This window comes from Sorex fumeus, unplaced genomic scaffold (assembly GCF_029834395.1).
Source record: "Sorex fumeus unplaced genomic scaffold, SorFum_2.1 ptg000063l, whole genome shotgun sequence".
NCBI classification, from domain to species: domain Eukaryota; kingdom Metazoa; phylum Chordata; class Mammalia; order Eulipotyphla; family Soricidae; genus Sorex; species Sorex fumeus.
Genome location: NW_026606120.1, coordinates 56,652,043 through 56,670,768, shown reverse-complemented (window position 1 = coordinate 56,670,768; position 18,726 = coordinate 56,652,043). Strand labels below are relative to the sequence as shown.

Here is an 18,726-nt window from a genome sequence, read left to right as displayed (position 1 = left end):
TAAGAAGTGTTGACTGTCTGATTTGAGTCTTACAGATCTCAAAATTCCAGGCTCAAATCACTACCAATAAAGAGTTGGTGTTCAAGAGATGAATGCATAATTTAAATTGCCAAGAGTTCTTTGGTGACATTTTGCTTTAAAAACTGCCTTGGGTACTGTAAAAGTAACCAAAAAAACCCAGGCCAAGACAATTTGGAAATATTTTATGTAACCTTCTTCTAAAAGCCATTCTCTCCCTTTTTCTACTCTGAAGAAGCCCGTGGTCTCTCTTGGCTGTACAATAGTTCTATCTCTTACTTTCTCTCTCACCTCATACCTCTCTAGGTAAATTTCTTTCAATAAAACTATTTTGTTTAAAAGAAAAAAATTCCCCTAACTGCTGGGGTGAGCCCAATATCCATAGCACTGTCAAGAGCATCACTATAAAAACTCTTAAAGGCACAAACTCTAAGAGGGCAGTGTTCCTATCAATGGAGCACAGGGGACCACCCTCTCTAGGACAGTGGGAAGTGGAGCCAGTGGTCATGTGCTGGCCTAGGGAATGGCCCTGCAGGCCAGGAGTTAACTCTTGGTCTAGGAGATCCTGGGAGGCGCACAGTGGGTGTCCTGTTCAGGCAGTATTTTAGCAATGGAAGCAGCTGTAACCAGCACAAACTGGCCAAATGTTAGTACTTTGTAGCTTGCCATAAACGTAACTTGACAAAAACCAGATCTGGTTTTCACTTTTTTATTATAAAAGAGAAATACTTCCCAGAAACATAAAAATATACACAACTAGAAACATTCTAGTTTTAAAATTATTTTATTACACCCCAATTCTTTGTCCATACACACTTCACAATCCACTCATAGTCTAACTTGCAGGCTCCCAGTTGAACAGATCAGAGATCCCAACAACCCGGAACACACCCGCAACACAGGCCCCCTCTCCACACCGGCCAGGCTCCTGGAGAAAAACTGAAATCGCTGTCAGCTCATTCTCCATAAACAGTGGATGGTCTTCTTCACCTGAAAGGAAACCCTTTGTACGTTTCATCTGAGTCTCACACGTCGTCTTCCGACTCCCATTGGACACCTGGAAGGTAGATACAGCATATTCAACGATCTGTCCGTTTCAGGGGTGCTTCTGGCGACGCCGACGAGTGGGAATGCTGAGTCAGGACTGTTTCTAAAAAGTCCACCAGGGCGCCTTTGGACATGTCTCCGGGCAGTGCCTGGACACAGCGTATGTGCTCCAGAGCGTTTCTGACCATCTGGCCTCTCTCCTGGGAGCTGTGGGGTGCGCCGATGTCGTCTCTCTCTGCTCCAGACTTTAAAAACTGCAGGACGTAGGCCTGGACCATGTCCCTGTTCAGCTCCAGGGAGTCTCTGATACAGGGCAGGTCTGAGGCACTGGCCATGCTCAGCAGGTGAATCAGCGCCTGGCAGATCTCAGTCCGCAGACTGGCACAGTATTTAAATTCCAGAAAGTCTGTGGTATCTTCACTCTTCTGCAAGGCAGTGACCAGTGCGTTCCAGATCCGGCCGTACTGGCCCACGGACCCATAGTGCTCCCTCTTGCCTGGGACAGAAAGGGCTGCAGCCGATCGGATGCGCACTTTGAAGTTTTTGCATGATGTCACGACCGAGGTGAGGGCATTGTAGGCCTGCGAGGTCCACGGGGCTGTTCCTAGAAAGAAGCAGTCAGTCATACCAATGAAGGCTCAGAAAAGCAGGGGGCAGGGGTACCATGCTCAGGTGACTCGTTGTAGGTCTCATTTTACTCATGATAGCCCAGTAAGACACATGGTGGAGAGTGAGTGGGATCCTAGGGGAGAGGCCAGATGCTGACCTCACGCCTCCCTCCTTCCTAGCCCAGCTGGCCTCAGCTCAGTGCTGCTGCGACCCTCAGCAGGGACTTTGTGGCTTAGACAGGGGCTTCTCTGGTGGCGCCTGCTCAGAGGAGACGACTGGAGGGAGGAATAAGGACTGAAGCACTGCGCCTCCTCTGTGCTGGGGTGAAGGCTTCTCAGGCGCACGCAGCTGCATGTGTGTATGCCCGGCCCTATTCATGCTGGCCAAGACTATTTCCCTCCCTGCTTATTAATTAGCACCAGGCACTGCTCTGGCAACTGCATGCCATGCCTAGACTGCAAAGCAAAGGAAGCTCTGGCCAATCCTGAAGTGACTGGGGCATGGAGAGCTCAGACTTCCTAGTCACCAGGAGATGCCCAGGTTTCTGTCTTCCTTCCCTGTCTAGGGGCCCAGGCAATCCGACTGTGTTCTGCCTCCTCAGAGCAATCATTTCTCATTCCCCACTTCTTCATTCTGCGACAAGCAGTCTCCCTCTCAAGGGGCACCACTCCCAAAGATACCTGCAAGCTCGTTCCTTACAGGAAAATGCACATGGAAAACAGCAGGGAAAGAACCAGACTCCCTAATTTGATGCGGGCTTCGCTAGTCCAGAGTGGTTCATTTCCTCCCCAGGAACACACCCATCATGTTTCACATCTTCTCCCAGTGACAAATGTACAAGGCCAACAACACTAGCGATGAAAGGGAAGAGGATTTTGGGCCCTTGTTGTGCACTTAGCTGACCTGACTTGATCCCTGTCACTACACATGGTCCCCTGAGCAATAGCAGAAGTGACCCTTGAGCAGAGAACCAGGAATAAGCCCTGAGCACCACTGGGTTTTAATTAATCAAAGTGAACAGTGATCCATAGGTTTAAGCAGTTATTAGTCACGGGGGTCCTGGCAAGGAGCACGACCTGCCGCTGACTATACTGCTGCTCTTGCCTCCCATGGACCATCCCACTGCAGTGCCATGGGTCCATACAGCATTCCAGTTTACTCCCATTTGCTCCTGGCAACTCTTTTCCTTTACTTTGCCAATTGTCAAAACTGTATGTGGTCATTAGAAAACCTTTAGAAAACGAAAGCAGAAAAAATATGTCCTGCTCACCAGGCCACAAGATAGCCCAGCAGTTAGGACTCAGGTCTCGTGTCAGTCTGATCCTGGCTCCATGTGGATCTCCGAGCACTGCCAGGTGCACGCCTGGAAACCCCCCAGCACTGGGCTAGGCATCCTGGCACCCCAGGGCCCATGCAGCAGCATGTCCTTGGTCCCTGCACTGAACTGGAGTTCCGGTCATGGTTTCCCCGGTCTCCTGAGCACCACTTCGGAGTCCCCCAACCTAATCTTAGGTGGCACTGTCCTCCCAATGTTTATCGATTTGCTCGAGCAGGCACCAGTAACATCTCACAACAAATTGTGAGTCTTGTTACTGTTTTCGGTGTACTGAATACATCACGGGTAGAGTGCCAGGCTTTGCCGTGCGGGCAAGATATTCTTGCCAGGCTCTTCGAGAGGGGTGGAGGAATTGAATCCGGGTTGGCCGCGTGCAAGGCAAATGCCCTACCCGCAGTGCTACTGCTCCAACCTAATATTACACAATCTAATCCTTAATCTTACCCAGAAGAAACTACTGTTAATACTCAAACTAGTTTCTTTCAATCTCTTAGTCTAGCTATTTATTAAGTTTGGGTGTTGGCTTTATTTCCATTCTTGCTGAATTCTGGGGTGGAGAGTACATAGGGATGCACGTGAACTGCCCACAGAAGGCCGTCTGCAGAAAGGGGAGGGACATTTCCTTACCTAAAGGGAGAGCCGGGTTTTTAAACACATTCCCCATTGCATAGCATGCGTTCCAGCGAACTTTCATGGCAGCCTCTGCCAAAACAGCAGAAATCAGGGCTTGGATAGACTCCTCAATGATCTCAGAGAACCTGGGTTTTTCTATGTGACATGGTCGCAGAAAATGAAGTAAATTTCCAAGGGCACGAACTGCATTGCTTTTCACCTAGAACAAAATACAAAAAGCATCAGGAATCTGTCTGCTGAGAGTGGTTTCAAAAGTGTCATGTCAGTGGGGACAGGGAGGCGGTCCAGAAATTGCAGCTCAGGTCCAACTGCCACACAGCACTGCCTGGCCTTTCTGGTCACTGCTGGGCCCTCAGTGAGGTGAACTGCAGCCAGGGTGGCCGTCGAGCACTGCTGGGGATGCCCTGGTGGTTCCGGGTTACCTCAGGGCCTGGGCAGCATCACATTCCCTGGCCTAAGTACTAACTGCTGGCCCAGCTGCTCAACTATCTCTGGGAATGATCACTGCAGTTTCAGAAACGCAGAGATCCCACATGTTTTACCACACATGAGCTAATGAAAAGTGCAGCTCCTTCTTAGAAACGAGGTCTTAGAGCTTTGGCAGCTGTCATGGCTCACCCCCCTTCACTAGGAGATGTGCCTTCTGACAGAGGCTTTGTTCACTTCCTAGTCAGACTGGACTTCACAGGGGCCTAGCTCCCCTGATTTATAGAGATGGCCTGAAAGGCCTGAGGGGAGTAGGAAAAATGTTGGCTTTTAGAAGGCGAGGGAGAAAAGAGGCAACAACAATTCCTAAGCTCTAACCCCAGAGACATCAACTGACTTAATTTGAAGTCCAGCTTCCCGGATTTTCAGAACCAAGGCATTCAAGTGTGTGCTTGCTAAGCGTTGGGTGCTCTTCCTCAGTCTCTGAGGAGTATGTAAAGGCTTCCATGTTATGTGACAGATGAGGAAATGGCCTTTAAATAATGTGCATGTGAGGATCTGATCCATGTCCGCCTCACCCCATGCCCAGGTTACAATGCTCACTTACACTGTGAGAGGACATTCAAAGTCAAGGATTGCTCATCATTCTTACTTTCTAGTTCTATCTAAAGAATTTATGGGAGCAAATCAGATTATATTAAAGCAAACATGGTTTATCATGAAATGGTATTTAAAAAAGCACAGAATTTTTCATGAGACAAGAAAGAAACTCACATTGTGTGGAATGGACCACTTACTAGTCTGAGTATATGCTCAGTTTCCTTAGAACAGGGAGAGATTTGGCAAGAAGTCTGAGGACTATCACACCACACCAAGCTCCCAGGCACATGAGGACTAAACTACAGTACAGGAGCAGGAGAGGTGGCTCAAAGGCTGAGTGATAGACTTTTCTTTCTTTTGCTCTTTTTCTGGTTTGGGGGTGATACCTGGCAGTGCTCAGGGATCACTCCTGGTGATGTTCGGGAACATATAATGTGCTGGGGATAGAACCTGGTTGACTGCATGTAAGACAAGAGCCCTGCCTGCTAGACTACGGCTTGGCCCATGGAAGGCATGCTTTTCATGCAGGAGCTCCATGTTTGATCCCGTGTATCACATGGTCTGCCTAGCACTGCTGAATGTGGTATCCCAGGCAAAAAGCAGAAACAAACCAAAACTGTAATACACAAGTACCTAACTCGGAAAAAGGGGGTTTTGTTGTGAGTCTACCTTGTCTTTGTCCTTGGATGCTTCTATGGCTGTCTGCAACATCTTCAAGAGCAGAAGACCAGAAAACTCTTCCTGGAAACTTGGGTCTGGTGAATCCCTGTTCCATTCAAAGCAAAGCAAAACATGTTAAAAGATAAAATTCACATGTGGATATGTATATTATATTTATGCACATTTACATAACTGAAGTTTTCAGGAAAACAGCTCAACAAATCTACTTATATTATTCCAAAGAGTTGTAATTTTTTAAAAATAACTTCAGATTATTCTTTTTGGGTCACACTTGGCGAAGCTCAGGGGTTACTCTTGGCTCTCCTGGCTCTGTAATCTGGAATCACTCCTGGCGGTGCCCAGGGGACCATATGGGATGCTAGGGATCGAACCTGGGTTGGCTGTGTGCAAGGCAAAGGCGCTACCTGCTATACTACTGCTCTGGTCCAGGAGTTATAATTTATACCTTTTAACCTGGTAGGTACACATCTAGGAATATAACCAGAAGAACTATCTCAATGGAAATTTCATAAACAAAACTATCCACTATATTTACTACAAAGCCTAAAACAACAAATGCTCAAATTTAGGGCATAGTTTAAGTAAGTGTCACATAATGATGAGTATATAATAATATATAATGATTTATAAAAAGCAATATAAGGGAATTCTTATACATAGTACATGTTAGAGGTAAGAGATATGTTGGCCCAAAAGCAGGGCGCTTGTCTAAGAATAATGAGTTGTCTCTAGGAAAGGGTCTTGGGTTAGAGTAAAAGGAAGGGGTTTTGGTGGGGAGAGGAGGGGTTACTTGCTTTTGAGGTAGATCTGGTGGTGTTCAGGGGCTACTCCTGGTTCTGTGCTCTGTGGATGCTCCTGGCAGGGCCTGAGGGACCATGTGTTGCTGAAGTCTGCTGCATGCAAGGTTAAAACCTTCATTCCTTTACTATCCCTCTGGTTCCCCCAAAAGTAAAGTTTTATCTGAGTATCCTTTTGAGGTATTTGACATTTTTTCTTTCACCTACAAATGTATTACTTAAAAATTACTTAAGCAGGGGCTGAAGAGATAGCACAGCAGGTAGGGCGTTTGCCTTGCACGTAGCCGACCTGGGTTCGATTCCGAGCATCCCATACGGTCCCCTTAGCATTGCCAGGAATAACTCATGAGTGCAGAGCCAGTAGTAAACCTTGTGCATCGCCGGGTGTGACACAAAAAAAGCCCAAAAAAAAAAAAATTACTTAAGCAAATATTCTATTTAAAAATTAGAGCAACTATATTGGTGGTGAAAAATAAGTACTGGTGAAGGGAAAGGTGCTTGATCATTGTATGACCGAGACTTAATCTTGAAAGCTTTGTAACTTTTCCCACAGTGATTCAATAAATAAATATATTTAAAAGAAAAAGAATAAATTATTATTAAATAAACTTGCTACTTTACAATTAAAAAATAAAATAAAAATTAGAGCAACTGCTACTAACTTCTGAATTTCAACTTCTATATTTATCACTTTCTACAATGTGAATATATTATTTTGATCTATCAGCATATAGTACTTTCAGACAAAGACATAAATCTTAATGTATTACATATTAGGAATAGCTTATTTACTTATTGAAGAAATATGAAATTGGAATGACTGAGTAGATAATCATACAACTGACAATATAACACACATGATGCTTACTGTATATATAATAGCATAATAAAGTAAATGTATAAGTGGCTAGTAGATATAATTATAATGATTCTATATTATATAAAACGTTTCATATTATACTGTATGACATAAAACTTAAATACTATGGCAAAATTACTAATTCTTTGATGCCGGGGAATGACAGACAGCCTTCTGGGCAGCCTCACAAGTCATCTGGGAAAGGAAGCTCAGCCACCTACATGTTGGTGATAAGAGTGTCCGTCAGGTTGCCCAGGGACCAGGCTGCTTTGGCCCGGACATTCAGTGACTTGTCTTGAAGTGACATCAATACTGCATTTGCTGTGTCGGCCACAAAGATGACATCCTACAAGATAAACAAAGCAGAACAATATAGTTCCGAGTTCATACTACTACCTGGAAAGTCTGATTTGTTTCCAGATAAAGCTATATGCCACTGGAACTTGTGACTGGAACTCAAAATTCATTTATTCAATTTGTTGCTCTCCTGCATTACCACCGAACACTTGCTAAATCCCGTGGCAGCTCTCCCAGGACCCTGTAAGTGCCATGTGCACACATGAAGCTGCAGACACCATCCTTGTATACACCTCCTTCTCTCCCTGTGGCAGATGCTTAGATCAACTTCCACCTCAGCAAACAATGTGCTGACAACAAAAAGTGCTTCCAAACCACACCTGACGCAAGACTCTACGTTCTTCTTGGTGAAAAGTACCCCAGGTACGAGTGGAGGGAAGAGGTCACAGAAGTGGCTCAGTGGCTGAGTGCACACCCTGAATGGGTGTGACCATAAGGTTTAGCCCTTGCCATTGAATTAAAAAAAAAAAAAACTGAAGTGTGAAAGAACACTTCCTTCTTTGTTTTCTAAATTACCTCTGTCACAGGCTGATGGCCTGTGTAAGATTTTTGCAAGCATTTATTAATTTAAGCATTAACTGGGCATTTGTAGACCTGGGTGGTATAAATAACTAGAAATAAATGAATTGTAAGCATTACTATATTTTAGTAGCAATTCAAGAAACCAGATCACAAAACAATTTTCTTTACTGCCCAACTTAAGAGTTCTCTCTGTATCCACACACTCACACCACCTACCCCCACACCTCCCCACACACATCCCACCCATCCCTACCCACCCACTCCCAAAAACATCCCCCCACTCATACACCCCCCCTTCACCCACATCCCGACTCCCTGTCCCCCAGCCCCTAGCACGCTACAGATAAGTAAAGGAGACAGGAGTTTAGCAGTCTCCATCTGACCTGTCGCAGGCAGGGGAAAAGCACGTAGACACCAAGGGCCCGAGAGGTCGCTGCTTTTACTAGCCGGTTCTTGCTATCATTCAGCCCCAGCAGCATGGTGAGACACAGGATCTGCCTGTCATTCTGTGTGAGGAAAGGGGGTAGAGGAAAGGCAAAGAGAACAAACTGAGTCAAGGCTCTGGCAAGTGCCGGTGACTGGCCTGTGCTCTGGTCCATATTAAAGAGCTGGAGATAACGGAATCCTGCCTGGGGATGGGCTACCTTGGTTACAAGTAGTGAGTTACAGCTGAGTATGCACATGGCACACACATCTGTGATTAAACTTAACTTCCCTCCGGGAGGATCACCCATCCTTTCCTCGCAGGTTACTCTCCAATACAGTGCCCTTCGCTGTGAAAGCTAAGCTCAGATGTAAACTAAAGGGAAGGAGCGGACTGGGTACCATCAGGACTAGGACTTGCATACTTCATGTCAGTACTCCCCTCACTTCCCTAAAGTAACTTTATGATATAACTAATTTTGCAGAAGCTCAGGTAATCAAAGTGCCAGAGATCTGGGACGAACTCGAAAGCGCCTGCTACCCCAACTTCTCCTGTCTCTAGGGCACAGGGAGGAGCTGCTATCCTGAGACCAGAACACTTTCAGTTTTCCCATTGTGCTGGTTCCTTGCCCTACGCTTAACTAGAAAAAGCATTTTTTCCTCACAGATGAAGCTGAATACTGGCTCCAAAAGAACCCAAATCAAACTCAAACTCTGATGACTCATTTAAGGACGAGAAAACACCCTTGGCAGATTGGTTACCGGCAGGCTGCTGAAGGCTTCTGGCAAGATGGAGGACAGGGCGTCACAGGCGCTTGCCTGTAGAGTGGGGTGTTCGGAATTCTGCAGGGCTCTGGGCAAAGGACTGTTCAGCATCATAGTCCAGAAGGCTACGACCTGGAACAGAGACACATCTCAACCTGAAGCCCACCACACACCAGGGAGCCAACCTGAGGCTTGCCTACTACAAGGAGCCAGGATCCAAAAACCCCCACCTCAAGCAGGAGAAGCTTTGTGCAAATTCTTCCACTGTTTCTTCAAAGATGGAAAAAAAAAATTAGAAAATGGCTCATTCAATCCTTCCCATTTACTGGTTAAGAAAATAGTCTGCTAGAGGAGCAACAGTGATCCAAATAATAAGGAGGTGCGTAAAGGGGATGGCTTAATGGTAGTGAAACCATAGCAGTGGCAGTGACTGCTTTCCAGATACACAAGGGTGTATTCTGAATGTTTTTCACCTATCACACATTCAAATTCCCAGAACAACAGAATGAAGTATGTAACGTTCTCTTCACTGTCACACAGGGCAACAGAGGCATAAAAAGATAATATAATTTGCTAATGGCTACGGAGCTGGAGTAGAACCTCAATTAACTGGTATCTCATTAGGGCTTTTTCTACTTAATCCCTGTAGGAAAGGGGTAAAGGTCTTAGAGCAATCCAGAGACCTTATGCTTGAGTCCAAAGAGCACCGGAGCCGGAGGTATATCTGGGGCTATGCCCTTCAGTTGTGCTTTCGGACTTTGCAACCTCAGGGAACTCACAGGTCTTGGCTAAGCCTTGATCCCCCTTCAATGGAACAGGCAAAGACATCTACCTGGCAGAGTCTGTGTGACAATACAAGGTAAAACACCTAGTGCAGTGCCTAGTGGAGACTTCAATGGAGGAGCCGGCTGTTTGAAGCACTTAAATTATGATCTCACCTCAGTATTCCTTTACACAGGCAATACAGGTATTTCTGAAACCAGTTCTTTCCCATGCCTATCAAACCCCAGGAGTTCACATTCATGTGGAAATACGTCTGTATTTTTTGGTGTCTCTACTAGAAGGTGGAGACACCAACCCTCCTACCCCATCCCCCAAAAGTTATTTCTCTTTACAAAGAGGAAAGCCTGTTTATCATCAATTACTCATTAAGAGGTATTTCCAGAATCGCTCCTGTGCCTTCTGATTCTAAATCCATGGCTCCTCCCGCCATTGTAGTCTGTTCCACAGGTAGGTTTGAGTTTCAGGCAAAAGAATTTCTGCCTAAAATTTCCAGTTGGCTCTATGTTACACATAATCCTCCACAGACTAAATAAATTCAAATGCAAAAAATACCTAAGCATGCTAGTATCTTCCTGGATTATGAGCCCCAAGTTTTGATACTGGAAGTAATACTCCACTATGAACTCTACTAGATCACTCACCAAGCCTCTAGAGAAAAACTGACTGGGGTGATGTGAAAAGAGACAGCCCTGAGGTGACGTTTGCTTACCAAGGGGACTGGTACACGCTGAGCAGGTGCTGTGGGAGAATCTGATTTATACTGTTGTATTAAGCCTGTACCCAACTCTTCCAGAAGCTGCCAGGAGAAAAGAAACAGGTCAAAGCAGAGTATTTGGTCTACTGGAGGCAACAACCACTTTAGTCTGTTAACACTCATATCCACTGGAATCAAGTGGCAAGATCATTTCCAACCAATTTTCTTCCTTTTCGCATTATATCCTGTGTCAGAAGCATTATTTTTAATGAGCAAACTGACCAGCTAGATGTTGCCAATTTATTACCAGAGCAATTCTTTAAGTTTATATGCAGAGCTGAAAATAATAAATTATGACTTTCCTAACTGAAATCTCTTATACTAACAGGCATGCAGCAGAGGAAAGACTATAAAGTGAAGAGAAGAAAAAGTATGTGGCTTTTAATGGAAATTACCTTTGTTCCATGAAGCTGAATAGAGGAATCTGCCTCCCCCATACACTTGCAGATCATCTCTCCAAGTTCCATCAAATAGACCTGGGTTATGAAAAAGTAGCCCCTTGCCAGATGAGCCAAAACCTGCAAACAGAACAAAATATGAGCATCCGCACCTGAATGTTAGTCTGTAACATTCAAAAGTGCTAAAGCACCCCCCTCCCAAAAAAACCCTCAGGAATCAGACTCAATAAGGTGCTAAAATTTGCTGTAGAAAATGAAAAATGAGGTTAATTTTTATTTTATAAATGAAAAATTCTTTCATATAATTTTATGTCTTTTCATAATTTATAAAATATGTATCTTTAATAGGGCTGAAGTGATAGCGCAGTGGGAAGGGCGTCTGCCTTGCAAACGGCCGACCTGGGTTCGATTCCTCAGTCCCTCTTGGAGAGTCCGGCAAGCTACTGAGAGTATCCCGCTCGCATGGCAGAGCCTGGCAAGCTCCCCGTGACGTATCTGATATGCCAAAAACAGTAACAACAAGTCTCACAATGGAAATGTTACTGGTGACCACTTGAGCAAATTGATGAACAATGGGAGGACAGTGCTACAGGACAGTATCTTTAATAATATCTCATTTAAGATAAATTTTGAGGTAGGAATTAATCGAATACTTAACTTATTTGTGGTTTTGGAGCCACATCCTGTTAAGAGTGCTAAGGGTTTATTTGCAGTGATATCCAGTGGAACATGTGGTCACAGGGATTGGACCTGGGTTCCTGCATTTATTTAATATTTTAACACAAGAAACTCAGTGAAAAAGCTAAAGGACACATTTAATGTTAACCAGCTAATTTAATGAGCAGAAGACCTCAGAACCAAACCTTTGTCTTAGATCCCAGCTGAGTATAGAAAATGCAAAATATCTTTATCTAGAATTGTTTTTTTCCTGTAAAGAACTAATTAATTTGTTGTTTCTCAGCAGACCTAAGACTGAAGAGGATTTTGCAGAGAACTAAACATTTCAGATACAGAAATCAAAGATCAACTGTGCAATTTCTTTCAGGAGAACTATGTAATTACTTATACCCCTCACTGAATAGCTGGGGTAACTAAAATGGCTTGCAGCAAAGAAGGGAATGAATCAGACACTTTATACCAAGGCCCCTCCCCACATTGGGGGAAAAAAAAAGCATCAACTACAAACAAACCACTAACACCGAAAATGTAACTTCCAGTAACGCTGACATATGGCTTTGTTTTCCGTTCTTCTTCACAGACTGACTCCTCAGGACCAGTGAGCGAAAGGACAATTGCTTCCATTTGAGAAGCAAGGACTCGAATCTTCCTACCTGTAAGGCCTCCAGTCGCACAGGGCACGGCTTATAGATGCTTCCCGTGGCAGAGGCAGCATCGGTCCCGGAGCACGAGTCTTCCTTGGGCAGCGCAACAGTGGAAATGCAGAGTCGGATCAGCCAGCAGGGCTCGGCACAGTCCTGGGGGGAGCCCACTGATGGGTCGTCCCGCACAGATCCCGACGGGGATTTCTTCCACCAGTCGGGAGTCGCTGAACTGCTATTGAGCCCAGAAGAGTAGGGCTGCTGTAACAGCAGCTGGACTTCAGGTAAAGGTGCATTGGTGGAAACGATGGCTCCCAAGAGTGTGAGGCTGGACACACGAACGTTAACATCTGCCAAAGACAACAGTCAAGTCCATCACCATAGGCACGGCCCCCCGACAGACCAGAATTATCCCCACACCAGCTAAGCTGCCTTACTTAGGCCAAGTTAAACCTCCAGACTGGTGTTTGCCTATGCTGATGTGGTGACAGTAGGGAAGGAAGTTAGGAAAGAAATTGCAGGTACATTTTTGGGGCACTTTTTGTGTGTTTACTTAAAGTGGGTTGATTTCTAAGGAGGACTGAGTGACTTTTTTCATTTCGGAGTCCCTGCATGCAGAGTAAGAACATGAGCCCTTTGAGCTATCTCCCTGGCCGCTCCCAAACTGAACACTTTGAGAGAAGGTTCACTCCCTTCCGCTCACAGATGAAAAGCTGATGCAGCAGGTGGGGATGCGGGCAGGAGACTGCCCATGGAGCTGGGATGCTCTAATCTGACCTCTGGCACGGACATGTGATGAGAAGACTGATTTTCTGGGTCCCATCTTATACAATGGAAAGAAGTGAATTGGACTTAGCTTATACACCATTATCTTATTGAAGCCCTATAAAACATAGCATGAGGCAGATGTAATTCTTCTCACTGGTAATAAATGAGAGCTCAGAGAGGAGCATGCATTTTGACGGCAGACCCCGGAGTTCACTCAGGGTTCAACACTGAATCCACAATGTAAAAAAAACAGGTCATGCTCCTCCCAGTTCTATGATTTAAATGTGACAACAACTTAGTAGAAAGTGGTCTGGGGCTAATGCTTGCAAACAGAAAAACGACAACACTCCAAATGTCCTAAAGGTAAAAGTTTGAAGCATATGCTTTCTGTGTTGAAATAAACCAGGAAGTAACTAGAAATAAAGACCTTGCAGCTAGTGGAGATCTGAGGTTTCAAATGTTCATCCAAACTTTTGAGGATAGAATGTTAAAGGAGTTAGGTTTTATTTTTTTAATTTTATTTATTTATTTATTTATTTATTAGTTAATTTATTTTTTCCTTTTGGGTCATACCCGATGATGCACAGGAGTTACTCCTGGCTCTACACTCAGGAATCACTCATGGCAGTGCTCTGGGGACCATATGAGATGCTGGGAATTGAACCCAGGTCGGCCATGTGCAAGGCAAACACACTACCCGCTGTGCTATTGCTCCAGCCCCCTAAATGAGTTAGGTTTTAGAGCCCAGATTTTCTTTCCAAAAGGAGAACACTGTCTGTCTGCCTGCCTATCTATTCTCTACATAAGTCAAAGGGAAGGGAACTTTTGTCTGCCACATACTCAATCCTAAATCCAACGGGATGTTCCGGTGGCTGCAATGAAGGAGTAAACCCACAATAAGCTTTACAAATGAATTCTTCAGCTCACTTCCTTCCAGGAGCCTACTATGGTTCAGGAATCAAAAAATGGGGCTCTAGAAATAATTGTCCCCCTCAAAAGCTTGAGAATAAACAGAGTTATTAAAATACTCACAGTCGACCCATCAAGGCTCTAGAGGCAAAAAGCAGTCAGTTTTAAACTTCCACCAACCTTTATGGTGAATATAAGGCTTTATCTGGTTCCAGACTTTGGTCAGCAGGCTGAGTTTCAGACGGTTGTATGGTGAATTTGATACTAAATTTGCAAGGCACTGTAAAGGACAAGGAATAGCTTATCAAACAGGCTAGATTAAGTCACACATAGAGATAAGATTAATAGCATTTAATTGCAGAAGAAAAATATTTACACTTAAAGGAATATCTTTAGTGAACCATTACAATATACAGAGATTGTAGCTAAGATCAGACAAGCAAGTACAGACTTCCAAATATGATATCTTTACATAAAATTCACTGCTGAATTATATCCATAAGTCAAGTTACTTCAGGTAATATTATAAAATTCAAACCAAGTAACTTCCTGTGGGACCTACTGACAACTCAGCATCTTTACCTTAATTATCTGAATAAGAGTCTGTGAGGACGATTTAGCCACTAAAGCCAGCAAAAGACACCGATGCAGCTCTCGAATGCTGGAAGCGACAGTTACAGAGAAGGGAGTAAAAGCCCTTCTGTGGTCACTGGTATCTTCAGCCACAGAAAGAAACTGCTTTGAGCCTTCCAAGATGGCAGATAAAACTTGCAGGGCACAGGCACGGGTCTAGAATATCAGGAGGTTTCACATCAGTTAGTTAAGAATCAGAAGTTGGAGCCCCTTCTTCCTAATTATATTTAAAATTTAAGTATTTAGGATCACTTTATTTAGAAGAATAAAGGCAACGGAATTATCTATAGGTCTCTAAGTGAAGCCATGAACTTGCACCACACACTTAAGGAAAAACACACATCTTAAATCACATGTTTTGGCTTTTCTTTCAGTAAAGAGAATAAGACTAAGATATATGTTAGTATCAAATACTGAAGTCAGGACCAGGAGACCAGGAGAATAACTTGAAGATTAGGAACACCATTCTTCCCAATATGGCATAACTGAAAGAAAGAAACAGAGAACTCACGAACTAGAAAGAAAAAAAAATCACACTTCTAGATTCTGTTTTGTATCAAAGTTCCAAAAGACACTCTGTTTCCGGTCCACGCTGAGGTGCCTAGGAGCATCCATGTGAACTACACAGGACAATGGGAAATCTATACAGTTCAAAGTGACAGTTGCTATTAGCGACCTGGCTTCTCACACACATTCTCAGGTGTGGGAAATACCACTGTCTGCAGTGAGAGTCTGAGAATCAGAGAATATCACTGAATAACCTTTTCCCCTGCCTGGTGAATGGAAGGGATAAAGCATGCCTTTGAACACAAATACTTGGAAAACACGAAGGCAAGTATTTGTCAAAATTTACATCAAGACTCTCATCAAAAGTTAAAAGCTTACATTCAGTTGGTAATCTGTCGATTTAGGGAATTAATTAGAAAAGAGGTGCTGGGTTCCTGGCCCCTCGTGGCTCCCCAGTATTACTGGGATAACTAGTGGCTCCAAGCACCTCCAAAGCCCTCGTGGTCCCCAGCACTGAGTAGCACTCCATTCTCAGGCCCTAACATTTACCTGCCTAGCCCAGTTGGCCTGAGTATCACTAGGAGTGGTCTCTAGAGACTCCCAATCACCTCTAGGCCCAGCACTGCAGAGCTGGGCCCAAGCACTCAATTGTCAGGCCTACCCGACTGGGCTGAGCATTGCCTAGAGTAGTCCCAAGTCCCAGAGCATGGTTTAGTGTGGTTCCAATGAAAATAAAACATAACAACAAAAACGAAGATGTAGAAATAAATGAACTGATATTTTAAAGAAAAAATTTCAGCTCAAATAGAACTTTAGTACCATAAAAGAGAAAAAGCATCTGTGACTATCATAAATGAAGAGAAAAAGCATCTGTGACTATCATAAATGAAAACAGAGGGAACGTTATTAGAAGGAATGTTATTAAAATGTTATTGGATGTTTTTCCCTAGTGAGGTAAAAACATCTCTAGAGAAATTTGATATAAATTCTACTTTGCAGAGTTCTGATTTAACTTCTTTGAAGTCCTGTTTAACGTATCTTTGTTATTCAAAAAATGTTACTCCAGGTATTAAATCTAGTTCAAGTTCTGCTTTTTTAATTATTATGTCAAAATTTAATGTATTATTTATCAGTTCTAATCAGCACCTTCAGCAGAAATTACCCAAGTATAATCACATCATCAGGAGCTGCCCTCCAGAGAGCTCATTCTGTTAAGTTTTTATTGTCTGGTATTTACAGCAATGAATGAAGATTTTTAGTCTTACAGACATCTATATACAGAATCTCAACAGTAGTTACTTTCAGCTCCTTAGTCAAGAAGACTTACGAAAGGGTCATGAAAGAAGAAAGTACTCTTCCCTACTTACAAGTGAGGCAGTTCCAGTCAATCTCCCTCTCCCACCCCCTCTAATCTTTTAATCTGTATGTGATCTCAGAACATGTCTGGAGGGAGGATGGAGAAGTCACTGCTAGAAATGAGTATACATTATTGCATTATTATATATTGTCCTCTTTGGCTTTGGTCTGGGATCTAAGGTCAATTTCATTTGACAGCACTCATAAAGTTGCCCTATAGGTGAAGGCATAAAAACATGTGTCAGGGTCCCTAGGGTTGGAGATATCAAAGCCAGGGGTCATTTGATCTTGGTTTGCCACTTAGAAGAAAAACTATTCCATGGAGATTAAAATGTCTCACTCTTTATTACCTACATTTTGATTTGCTTCTTTATTTCACAGTATTCCAAAGGCAAAATAATCATTATGGATTCTGAGAATTGGGATAATTCTCAAGGTACCAAGAGAAAGTTTTTCCTAAGAGTTTGTTCCTAAAAATGATGATTTTAAATCTGGGTTTAGGAATTCCTTTGGAATTGATCCAGGCTTGTCAGTGCCTGTGAAAAGCATATAGAAAATCTCAAATTTTTCTCCTTTACAAATGAAGCATTCTAGCAGTCCACATTACTTTCCTAAATGTAATCCATGTATTTTTGGTTTGGTTTTTCTGTGTGTGTGAAGCAAGGGAGGTTTTATTGAAACTTATTTAGAAAGATGTGAGGGGAGAGAGGAAGAATTATGTTCAAGAGTGAAGTTCTAGAGTGGACACAGGCTTCTTTAGAGAGGAAATAGGCAAGCAAAGAAAGATTGAGACAAGCAAGTGAGATATGTATCCAAGGGAGAACAGGGTTTGAAGAGCAAGCCTATTTTTGGTATTCTGAGTGGAAAAGTGTAATCACTTTTTCCTTTAGCCCATTTCTCTTTGAAAAATGTCTTAGTATGTCTTTAAAAAACACACTTCCAGTTGACTCTACCATAAGCTATTAACTCAAAACTGCCACAAATGCGAAACTATCATTATTATGCACTTTAGCAGCAAGATGCACTATTGCTGCCTTGTGTATCATCCTGGCTGAAAGAAACTTAAGTCATCCTCCTCTACACTCCCAATGAGCACCAGAGAAGATGTGTACTCAGCCATTATACACATTGCACCTTTAATCTAGTGCTATCAGTCCAGAATGCTGCTCTATTCTTTAATAAATGAAATGAACAAGCACTTTAATTTTTGCACATAACTTTCTAGAAACCCCTACAAATATATTTTCTCACTGACATCATTACTTGGCATACAATTTCACTACAGATCATTGTATAAGTATGCTCCCAGCCTTGTTCTGAACCATGATCACATGTATTTACATTCTTCTAAATAATATATTAGAAATCTACTTAATACAAATATTTCATGCCATTACATTGAACTGTGGATTTTATTGCTTTTTAAAAATCTTAAAAATTCCAGTGATTTTTCATTTCTTGAAGAGCTTTTTCATATGGTATTTATCCTGGACTAAGGATATCTTCAGAGAAGTTTTCTGGGGGTTTCGGGGGGTGAGGTGAGGAGTTCACCTGGCAGTGCTCAGGGCTTACTCCTGATAGTATGTCAGGAATTATTCCTGGCAGAGCTCAGGAGACCATATGCGATACCAGGGACTGAACCCAAGTTGGCTGCATGCAAGGCAAGTGCCCTACCCACTGTACTATGTTCAGGACCCTTCAGAGAAACTTCATTATCTTTTCTTTTTCATTCTATTTCTTGCATTTACATAAGTCAAAGAGCAAAAACATATTTGAAAGGTACCCAAATCAAATAGGACCACTTTGCAGTGTGTAAAATTTCTACACCAAATAAATGTAAACACTGTGAAAATTATTTTAATTTTCTTTCCTCAGTACTACCCCTCAAGAGTCTCACTGTATTCATATCCTAAGTTGCATGTCTTATATTCCCTTAGCTGGGCAGAGGCCAAATGGGTGGTTTACTTGACCTGAAACTTGCTTCTGGCATCTCCCCGGCTAGTGCCAAGAGCTCTCCTTTACTTGAGGGTCTTCAAATACAAAAATATTTTTCACCTTTATATTAGCTCTTCTTTCAGTTAATAGAATGCTTGCTTCTTTTTTGATTTACTTACCACCGCCATTCATTTCCCATTTTTCTCTCAGGTTCTCTTGTTCCAGCCATTCAATTAATTTGAAATTTTTTCCTGGCTTATCTACTTGGGGTGTTGGGTATTTGAAATATTC

General features: G+C 43.1%; 1 protein-coding gene across 1 annotated transcript in view; it reads right to left on the bottom strand.

Annotated features, from left to right (window-relative positions):
- Positions 1–18,726, bottom strand: part of HEATR6 (HEAT repeat containing 6) — an 86,801-nt gene that overhangs the window by 47,936 nt on the left and 20,139 nt on the right. Inside the window, exons 10-20 of the mRNA XM_056126986.1 lie at positions 14,587–14,793; positions 14,185–14,284; positions 12,340–12,677; positions 11,006–11,128; positions 10,566–10,652; positions 9,071–9,205; positions 8,269–8,391; positions 7,228–7,352; positions 5,339–5,435; positions 3,638–3,842; positions 422–1,669 (exon numbers count right to left, since the gene is read on the bottom strand). Of these exons, the coding sequence (XP_055982961.1) occupies positions 1,098–1,669; positions 3,638–3,842; positions 5,339–5,435; positions 7,228–7,352; positions 8,269–8,391; positions 9,071–9,205; positions 10,566–10,652; positions 11,006–11,128; positions 12,340–12,677; positions 14,185–14,284; positions 14,587–14,793 (2,112 nt within the window). The 3' untranslated portion in view covers positions 422–1,097. The remainder of the gene's footprint in view (positions 1–421; positions 1,670–3,637; positions 3,843–5,338; positions 5,436–7,227; positions 7,353–8,268; positions 8,392–9,070; positions 9,206–10,565; positions 10,653–11,005; positions 11,129–12,339; positions 12,678–14,184; positions 14,285–14,586; positions 14,794–18,726) is intronic.